The sequence below is a fragment of the Mus pahari genome, chromosome 14 (genome assembly GCF_900095145.1).
Source record: "Mus pahari chromosome 14, PAHARI_EIJ_v1.1, whole genome shotgun sequence".
Lineage (NCBI taxonomy): Eukaryota > Metazoa > Chordata > Mammalia > Rodentia > Muridae > Mus > Mus pahari.
In genome coordinates, this window is record NC_034603.1 from 63,192,183 (window position 1) to 63,203,113 (window position 10,931).

Genomic DNA, 10,931 nt, shown 5'->3' on the forward strand with positions numbered 1-10,931 from the left:
GAGAGAGAGAGAGAGAGAGAGAGAGAGAAGAAAGATAAGCACACAAACTCACAGAGAGAAATACACAGAGACAGAGACAGCATACATACAGAGAGCGAGAGCGAGAGCGAGAGAGAGAGAGAGAGAGAGAGAGAGAGAGAGAGAGAGAGAGAGGAAGGATAAATGGACCATCTGCAATTCTGTTACCTAGAAGTAATCTTAGCAATATAGTGTATTTCTTTCCATGTATTTTCTGTGCATATCTCACACCAGAGTGGATAATGCTATGCACATATTTTCAAAGCACGCCTGTTTTACTTTACTAATATTTTATAGATGTCCTTACCTAGATTGCATGTTAATAGTTATGTTTCTATATACAGGTGTTTCCAGTGGCATTTCTCTCAGGCGGATACAACCAAAACCACTTAGTGTATAGATTGAAGTGTGTGTTTGTTTGACTGGGTGATTACAAATATTTATTTGGGGGTGAGAATGAACTTGTACCATGGAGCATTTATGGTGGTCAGAGAATAGCTTTTGAGTTCAATTCTCTCCTACTGTGGGGATCAAACCCAGGTTCTCAGGCTAGGCAGCAGGTGCCTTTATCCACTTCTTACTGGCCATAGTTGAGGTTTTAAGATTATTAAAGGAAAGCTGAGCATGGTAACACAAGCCTGTAATACCAGCACTTGGGAGGCAGAGGCATAAAAATTTGAAGTTCAAGGTCATCCTTTGGTACATAGGACATTTAAAGTGCACTTCTGGGATTCAGGAGACCCTTTCTTGGAAGGGATGGGGGAGATGGCTAGAGGAGCCAGGTGCTTGTGGCTTACACCTGTAAGTCTAACACTCTGGAAGCCGAGGTCAGCGATCTTGAGTTCCAAGGCTAGATATATAATGAAACCTTGTCTCAAAATAAGATAAAATAAAATAAAGTAAAATAAAATGGGATGTAGAAAAGATAGGAAGAAATTGATTAAAAAGGAGACAAACTAGGCTCAGAAGTCAACCAGAAAGATGAGTGTCAGTCACAGCGAGGGAAGGTCCTGCAGCAAGGGGTAACTGGCCCCATCTGACTCTCGAGTTCTCTCTCTTAGGAATTGTGGGTGGGTAGGGTAGAGTTCAGGATTTTGTGGAAGGAGGCAATAGGAGATCTACCTTCTTCTAAAATAAGAAAGAGATCCAGCTTTCTTCCAGACTAAGAGAGATTGAATTGTGATGTGAAGAGGTATTTGCTCCTGGTTATGGGAGTTACAGAAAAAAAAAGTAAGGAAATGGTTTCTTTCATGCATGTAGAAATACGCCCAAAGCGTAGGAAGTGCTGTGGGTTCTGTGTCATGTCAGTAGAGCAGATTCTGGGAGCTAGACTTCAGCGTTCCTAACTTTGTGCCTAACAGATCACCTTGGGCAAGATACCCTTCAGACAACAGGGATAGTGTACTACCTTATGCCGTTGTGGTGAGAATGGAAAGCTACTAGATGTAGTGGTTGGAATAGAACCAGGTTCCCTGAATAAGTCTTAATACTCAGTCTAGAGTGGGTGCCTGTTGCAAGGGGAAGGGGTGGTAGCTGAAGTCACAGTGAACTGGCACAAGAAGTGGTTAAATTTCAGAGACAAAGTGCCCATAGGCCATGCCTGTAGGGCATACTCACCTGCAACATCCACACTACCTCTCATTGCCCTCCTCTTTTCCTACCAGCACGGTAGCTTATAAGTTGTATTTGTGCCTACTGCGACATGCTAAGTGTCAATTTGGGAGACAAACTGCTGAAGGGAGAGCATAAGTGGCAGGTGCCTGCCTTTACACCAGCAACACTAACCCTGTTCGTCTGTGCTCATCTCAGGAGAGAAACCTTTCATCTGTGAAATCTGCGGCAAAAGCTTCACCAGTCGACCCAACATGAAGAGGCACCGCAGAACTCACACAGGCGAGAAACCCTACCCCTGTGATGTGTGTGGTCAGCGGTTCCGCTTTTCCAACATGCTGAAGGCCCACAAGGAGAAGTGCTTCCGAGTGACCAGCCCAGTGAATGTGCCGCCAGCTGTCCAGATCCCACTCGCCTCAGCTCCAGCTGCTCCCGCTCCAGCCGTGGCCAACACTCCCAGCAGCCCAGCCCCTGCAGTCAGTATGAACCCTGTGGGTGGTGTTCTTCCCTCAAGACCCGTCCCACACCCTTTCTCACACCTGCACATACACACGCATCCACACCACACGCACCACCTCCCCATCCCTCCTGTGCCTCACCTGCCCCCACCCCCAGCCCTCTTCAAGAGTGAGCCCCTAAACCACAGAAGCCAGAGCGAGGACACCTTTCTGAGACACCTGGCAGAGAAGAACAGTGCGGCCCCGGCCCAGCACCATTAGCCCCAGCCAGTGCCATCCCCACAGTGAGCTGGCAGAAGGGGTGCAGCTGTACTTCTCTGGGGTCTTCCTGTTTCCATGGCCTCCTTCAGGGCCTTCACCATTGTCCTGGTGAACCATCAGACTGACCTGACGGAGTAAAGAAGAAGTCTGCCCTTGAAACCAGGGAAACCACCGAACTAAAGCCCAATTTGCTTGCATTTTCTGATGACTTTTATAAATTTCAGATACTGTGACTGTGGGATTTTATAATTTCATATCAGCGGATGAGGTATGCTTGCTTTTATATCTCGGTCTTCTCCTCAAAGAGGGGTGGACCTGTTTCCTTTATACTAATCGGGAAGGCTGTGAGATTAATCCGGAGCATTAACTGTATCACTGTGTATTATAATGAATTCTTTTCAGCTTTTGGTGCTGGCTGCAGAGTCGAGCTGGCTGCGTTTCACACAATATCAAGCATTATAGAGAAGATGGGAATTTTCTTCTTTGTGTAGCTCTTTTAACACACTCTTTATTTTACTACAGAAATTATTTTAGAGTTTTTGTATAGACTTTAGTAGTCTGTTTCTAAAATGAGATGTATTTCAATAAGCTGTGTAATTTTTTCAGTGTAGCTAAACCCATGTTGTAAAATAGATAAATTTTTATAATCATCAAAATGTGATTCTTAAAGATGCATATAATAACTTCTATTTCAAATATTCTTACATCCGTACAACTCAAAGGTGCTTCTGAGACTGGATGTATCTGAGCGGGTCACAAAAAGCAGGCCAGGTACAAAAGCAAGGTTCAATATAAAGTTCATCATCAGTGAATTGGAAGTCTCTGCTGGGCATTCAGTCCAACTGGCACAGCCAATGTTGGTGTCCCTTTGAGTACTCTATGGATTCAGTGGGGTGGTGCGAGGGAATGGGGTCACTCAGAGTTAGCAGGGCTTGCAAACGTGAATGACATTTGTGAATGCCCTCGGGAGGAAGTGGCAGAGGTCGTTTCCTTGGATCATGTCTGTTTCTCACTCTTCTTAGAAACTGTGTTGTGCGTAGCTGTTGGGAGAAGATGGATTGGAATCTCTTACTTTGAGGTTCCAGTGTTTTCCAAGAGTTGTTAGGAGAAGCCAATATGGTGAACTGAAACCACAAACATAACTTCTGAGAGTGACCGAGAAATGTGGATGAGAAGACAAGTTGACTTTTGAGTTTTAAAATGTCTGCAGTCTCTAAAACCTGGGTGTCCACAACTGACTGGTATCTGCCATTAAAAGTGTAGTGAGCGGAAACCCCCGATCCCACTGCCTGCCCTCTGCAGAGGAGGGAGATGGCAGCACCTTAGGTGAGGAGAGAGCAGCCCTTGCCTCTGAGCGGCAGCTTACTCCGTCAAGATTTGGGGAACTTCCACAGAGCATGGTCACCCTGGAGTGAATATTCAGAAGGCCAACGAGAAGGGCTAACATGGTGGTCCTAGACAGCTGACAGGTGTGCACAGCACAGCTCCCACACGTTCTGTGCTCTTCTTCTCACAGGCTGAGTTCCAAGAATGGCCTCTGTCTCCCGCCTCTCTCCTCCTCATCTCTCTATCCTCAGGCTCTTAAATCAGACCCTTAGCTCTTATTTATTTATCTTTGATATTAAATGTGCAGATATGCGTCGTGCACTTTCTTCTGGCTACTTTGCAGTGGGGACACACAGACTCTGGACTGAGGTTAGGCTCCTGCTTTTAAGTATCATACTCTAAATTTGTTTTTAACTATCATACCTTAAATTTGTTTTTCTGGTTTACTATTTCTAGATTTTCTCCAGTTTTGCCCTTATCTTCTGTAAACATAGGAAACATTGTGTGCGGAGTCAGGAAGGTCTCTCAGGACACGCCTTCCCTCCAGCTTCTAGCTATGAATTTTAATGAATGATATTTGTAATATTTGCATACATTCTTGCAGCCCTCACATACCCGAAGCAAACAAGGAAGCAGATTCCTTTTCTGAATGTCGTGACTTAGAAGTCACCCTACTCCATTACCTCCACAGTCTCCTTTGCATCTTATGGGAAGTCTGCAAATCTACACTTTCATGTAGACATATCCGTATCTCATGGTTAAACTTATAATATTAAAATATTTTTTATCAAAAAAGGTATAAATTATAGCTAAGTTAATTGGTTATACCTTATTTTATACTAAATGCTTTTACAATATGAGGCAGAGATTCTGAATTCTAGACTTGAGGCTGTTGAATTATAACCATTCTATGGTTATACTATGAATATTCATTGAAAAATTCAGGTTGTCAGTTCTGACTTTATTCCAATGACTATAGCCATAAGAAACTGTCTTCTACATAGGAAGCCCAATAGCAAGTTAGTAAGCATCGCTATCCTTAACAGAAGCAGAAAAAATAATTTAAAACAGTGACTTAGCCCTACCCCACTCTATCATTCTTACTCAAATGTGGAACAGTGTAGAAATGGCAATTTTTTTTTTTTTTTTCCTGGAGAAGTATATCTTCCCTGACTTGAGAAGCCTACTCTAAAAAATGACTCTCAAAAGTGTACGACTAATGGGCATATATATAATGAGATCCATACAGAAATGCTTCAGAGTCAGAAACCACAGGGCCATGCCTTAAACGTGCAGGTACCTCAGCTGTCACGTGCTGGAGACTCAGACTCAGGGTTGACAGTGTGCTTGGGGTCTGCTAGCTATGAAGGTAAGAGCTGCAGTGTGTGCTGTGCTCGCCCACATGTGCTGCAGTGCCCCAGGAATTCCACAGAACCTGTTACGTTCTTGTTACCTGTCCATGGAAAAAGACCCGTGGAAGAGTTTGAGTTCTAGGCCCGTATCTTTACTGTTGTCTCATAACACATCACATTTTAGAATAACAGGTTTTAAATCAAGGTTTTCTCATTACACCATTTTATACTATCTTCAAAGGCTTTGTTGTTGCAAGGATTACTTATTTACTTATATGTAGACCAGGCTAGCCTTGAATTCACAGCCTGAGTGCTGGATCTTGCCAGCACCAAGAATGTTGTTGTTGTTGGGGTTCTTGTTTTGCTTTTTTGAGAAAAGGTCTCTCACTAAATACCTACGCTAAACTGAACTTCCCCGTGGATATGGTCATGGTTACCTCAAACCCATGACTCCCCCACCTCAGCTTCCCAAGTGCTGGGCTCATGGTACCTGTTCTTCCTCCCTGCCTGGCTTCCACAGGATGCTCTCTCTGTGTTGGCATTACATTTTTGGGTTGAGTCATGCATCATTTGTTTTCTTCTCATGGATTTATCATTTGGATACAAACTTTTTTAGCCTAGTGAAAGGCTGCTGCTCTCAAACTGAGTCAGGCTCAGACTGGGTTGGGTTTTAAAACTGAATGAAAAGAAGATTTAAAGGCATGGGGCTTCAATTTTTTTTTTTTTTTTTTTTGGTATATTATTTTGATTTGATTCTTATTTTTAGCAAATGGGGAAGTCTCCACATAAAACTTTATATAAAGCTCAAAGAAACCTTTGAAAATCATTTCCAGGTACTGTCTTAGTAACCCTCAGACTCAGGCCTTCAGCATGGACCTCTCCAGAGTTGTCCAATCTGAGAACCTCATCTGTTGACAGTATCCTTCTGAGCTAGCCTCCACCCCATACACCCCACCCCACACCCTCACCCCTTCTAACCAGAGCCAAAATCTTTGACGTTTTGAATTTTTAACTTCTTGAAAATCTTTTTCAGTTTTATGATTGTTGAGTGGATGTGGATGTGTGTTTAGTTTCATTTTTATTTCCCTAGAAGGTTTAAATTTTGAGACTATGAAGTAGAGAAAGAACTCAACTGCAGGGGCACGCATGCGTGTGTGGGGGGGGTGAGGGGTGTGGGTGTGTGTGGGTGTGTGCACACGTGTGCACATATTCATGAATGCACACATACATCTATATGGATCTAGTCCCTCTTGGAGGTTTGGTTAGGAAAACACACTATGGTAGGTGAGCTTCTTGTATTTAAAGAGAGAAAAACTAAAACTTCCATTAAAAGAACCCCTCTGTTTAAGCTCCTATATGAAAAATACCACTTTTGTTACTGTGATGGTTCACGTGGCCGAGATGTTGCTGCTGGTCGGCGTGTGTAGCATGTCATGAAGAGAGAGTATGCTAGACCTAACCATTTTATCAGCTAAAAAAAATCAGGTGGGGTTCTTAAACTTGTAACCCTGAGCAAAGGGTCCCCAGGTTTAAGTTTTTTTCTCTACATAAACCAAGGTAGAAAATTTCCCAGGAGTTCTCTTGCTCTCTCCATTTTTTTTTTTTTTTCAGGAATAAAAGGTCATAAGCCATTAGAAATAGTGGCATTGTTATGCAATAACAACTCACTAGCTAACCTGATTCTGTCATCTGTAGCATTCTTGAGAAGCAATGCTGACCTTCCAACCCGGAACTACCTCGATAAAGCAGCCCAGAGATCCTCACTGCACTTTCTATGGAAGCCATAAAAGTCGTCAGTGTGTCCGTTCACCTTCACAGTTGAATACTTTTATACTCGCTAGGCCTGTTTATAGACTTACAATCAGACCTTTCCCTCTTAGGGCACAGCTTTTCCAAGACTCCAGGGAAAGCCAAATTCCTCAAATGTTCCAACTTTGAAGCTCTCTAGCTTCAGTACATTTGTTTAAAGAACCAGATGCCATGTCATTCAAAAAAATTACATTTAATTCAAAACTACTGTGTAGACCTACATATTCTGAAAACAAACTCCTCCTTTTTGTTCCCTTAGTAGGGGCCATGTTGTTATAAAGTGGGTCTCTCTCCACCCTGTTAATTCAGGCTCCTGGTTGATGTGTGTCGGGACAGCGTTCCTGGAGTTGTTTCTGTTACTGTAGCACGGAGACCTGAGTACCTGTCTGTCTGATCCCCTACTGTCGTAGCAGCTTTAGTCTCAATCACTCTGCTCTCGAGTGCCTTCAAAAAGCCCATGCCCTGAAACCTCTGTCCCGGTCTGAATCCTACCTCTGATTGATTCGTTCTCCATGAGTATCGGAATTCACCCTATTCCAAAGGGCTTAACACCTGGCTGGGGGCTGTGAACACGTTTGTGTGTTGTTGCCCTGTCACTCACGGCTGGGTCACCTTTGTAGCTTTGTATCTTACTCTCCCCACCCCCAAACAACCTCTGGACTAGAGCCATCCGTCCTTCACCTTCTAGTCTTTCACCACAGACCAAGGTCACCCAGCAAGTCTCTGGGCCATCCTTTTCTCATCTGAAGTCTTCCTGAGTACCTACCTGCCCTTCAAACTAAAGGAACTCGAGCTGCCGCTGGGCTGCACATAACATTGCATAAACACTTACAGGGTTTTTCCCTTGACTAGCTTAGTCAGAGAGGAGAAAAGTGCTCTCTGGGGTTGTTAACAAATCCCTTTCTTGATGTTTGATCTGCCCCTCTCATCAGCCACCTGTCCCCCTCGTAAACCCCATTACATCATTTAAAAAGTGTGATTGATGTCTAATGATGTATGAAAGACAGAGGAAAAAGGAAGCTGACGTGTACTCTGTGTGTAGTATGTGCACTTCATTGATAAAAATTTCTTTAGCAACTGGCTGGCTCTCACATCCCAAATTAAAGTTTGTGCTGTATAATGGGTTGATAGTTCCCTCCTAAGCGAAAACAGATGTGCTCTTTCAGTGAGGAAACTGGATTTTTTTTTTTTTAAGGCTAATGAACACTAATTAGAGTATTTTGACCTTAGTCAGAAGTTTTGCTTTCTGACTTAGTCGCTTGTGTCTTTCCTTCCAGTTATTAGTACCCAGGCACCCAAGACTGATGGTCGCACAAGGTGGGAGTCTGGAAAGACGGCTGTTGATAAATTTTTCATCCTTTTTGTCTGGGAACAGACAGGATGTTAATTGGTGGGACAATACCAAATTTGTGAGACTTGGTTTGGAAATATAGAAGTCAAGACATTAGAATGCTCCACTGGCTGTTTGGATTGAGAGCAGTGTGCACACTGGAAAAGGTAGAGTCTGTGGTGCAGAAATCATTCCCAAGTTTCTAAAGTACCCTCCATGTTTGCCGTTGCAGTCAGTCTTGAGAACTGGGTGCTTTTGAATCAGTTCCTTTTCTCTCCAGTGTCCCAGGCATTTGGATACTGAAGAACCATAGCTACTGTCACTGGGAAGACCCATGCCCTTCGAGAAGGATGACTGCTTTATTGTGTAGCAATCAGGATACTTTTGGTCAAGTATCAAAAAGTTTGCCCCTCAGAGGTTTCCCCATCACTAACCCCAGCTTACCTTCATCCTAGTTGAGCTTCTCTGGTGAGATTGGGGATGTGACAAATTACTTGAAAATGATTTTATAGGTAATGGAGATGCTCAAAAAGGGATGGAAGCCGGGTTTTTGTTTAATGTCAGAAGGAAATTGGATGGTTTCAGTGGAGTCAAGAGCCTGCCTGTATGGGTCTGAGAAGAGAGCAGTGGCTTGTTTCTGCGTCTCCAGCTCCCGTGAACGAGCACAGCCTCTCCATCTGCCTTACCATGTAGGGAGCCAGGGAGCCAGAAACAGGGTCTCTATCACACCCTGCGTAGGCTCTGCGACTCTGGCTGCATTGGAAAATACACATGATCGCTCACTTGAGTTAAGTTGGAAAGAAATAAATGGTGTAGTGTAATGTCTGTGTTTACTTCTCAAATTGTATCGCTAGATACGTGGCCTCAGAAAACCAGGTGAATTACCTTCCAGAATATGAGCGGTCGGGAGTGGGGGTGAGGGTTGTTTTGGGTTTTGGTTTCCTCTGCAGTACTTGTTTTGGCCATACGGGGCGATAAAGTACTTTATTCTCAGCTTTTAAGTCTCTTCTGGGCTACCTCTTGGCTCACTGATTGAATTTGACTAAAGCATTTTCACAATCACTAAGTTGAGCAGTTAACTCAGGCCTGGTGATGTGAGCAGAGATGGGGTCCTGTGTCTGAGGTCCATGCGACTCGTCAGGCAGCATAACCAGCAAGCCTTTGTTAATATTGGTTACGTGAGACTGAAAGCTAAGCCCTTATCATAAAGGCTCCACTGTTTACTAAACGCAGAGCTAACGGTGACCCTCCTCCCTGTTTCCACCCTCCAAATCCCATTGCAGCCCAGCCTGCCCTATCACATCTTATATGAGTAAGCACATGCTCTCTCACTTTGTCTGCTTCCGGTGGGTAGGAAGGTCTCCCAGAGCAGGCCTGGCCCTGCACTGGTTTCTTGTCTTTGGGCCGCTGGCCCTCTTCGGCTCTCGGGGAATTTTGATTGGGCCCATTGCAGTGTCTTCAGAGGAACAGTTGGATATCCACTCAGGAAAGCACCGAGCCTGAGAATATTTACCTTGTAGGATCAGGAAGCATTTTCCTGTGAAAGGGCCTCCCCAACTGATTTCTTCCTGGTCTCTTTCCCCCAGCAAGGGCCTGTGCAATGCCAGATGGGGGATCCTTGTAATTCCAGCCCAGGCAGAAGAAGTGGAAGGGAAGCTGTGACCAGGGTAGGTGGCAGGTGGCCTGGTGTCCCCACAGTCCTGAGGTCACTTGCACTTTCTCATTTCTTAAAGGAAGTCCAGTTGTCTTGCCAGGAATCTTTAGCCTTAGGTTTACAAAGCTTGCTGTTGAGTGTTCGTCCAGAGGAGTGTAAGAAAGCAGGAGCTGCTTGGTTCCAGTCCTGCCTGCAAGGGCAAGAAGATTTAAGACTACGTCTAATCTCGAATGGGACAGTGTCTCTTCCTTACCTCTGTAGAGGGCGTTGAAGGTCAAGTTGGGACTTGGTGAGGGAAGGCACCTGTCATGCTGTAAAGAAGGTTATTGGGCCTTCAGTTGGGGGTNGGGGTGAGNGGTGGGTAGAAGAGAGTCTGTTNGGACGGGAAGGAGGGAGAGGAGGGCTGCTTGGCCCAGGGAGCTAGCTGCATGATGGGNGGAGCCAGGCGGGCTCTGAACTGGTCCAGATGCCTGGCTTCCCTTAGTCATCTTTTCCCTAGCATCCTGTCAGACCCCCGGCGTGATGATTTTCTTCCCTGTGTTAACTATACCAATATTATTTTTTTAGTAATGGAAATGCACTTTTTTTTATTTCAACTCAATCATGATTTTAAGTATAAAAATTTATAGATTGTTAAAACTACTTTTTTGTGTATTTTTAACCACTCAATGTAGCATTGTATATTTTATTCTTATTGAGACTCTGGTACACGGTGTGCCATTTAATGATTTTTTTTTTCCCAACATGCTGGGCCTTTGGATGTGTACGGTAACCAACTTCATGCTAATGTTCAAAGTAAAAAAAAGAAAAGTAGCCATATTCCCATGTGTCATTTCTTTATTTCTTCTCTAAGCTCAGATGACATTTTGAGGGTGGGCTCCTTGGTCAGTGGTTGTTCATTTTATGTAATCATGTAACTCATGTCTGTATTATTGGTTGGTATCTCCAATACTGTTGGTAGTGTGCCTACCCCAAGCCCCAAATCCAGCCTGGTCCCTTAAGAGTAACATACTGCTGGTGAGATGGCTCAGTGGGTAAGAGCACCCGACTGCTCTTCTGAAGGTCCGGAGTTCAAATCCCAGCAACCACATGGTGGCTCATAACCATCCGTA

The 10,931-nt window shown here is 44.2% G+C and overlaps 1 protein-coding gene across 1 annotated transcript in view; it reads left to right on the forward strand.

Annotated features, from left to right (window-relative positions):
- The window catches only part of Znf652 (zinc finger protein 652), a 60,721-nt gene extending 49,825 nt beyond the window's left edge, over positions 1-10,896 (forward strand). The window contains exon 6 of the mRNA XM_021212779.2: positions 1,828-10,896. Within this exon, the coding sequence (XP_021068438.1) occupies positions 1,828-2,348 (521 nt within the window). The 3' untranslated portion in view covers positions 2,349-10,896. The remainder of the gene's footprint in view (positions 1-1,827) is intronic.
- Positions 10,897-10,931: the final 35 nt, after the last annotated feature.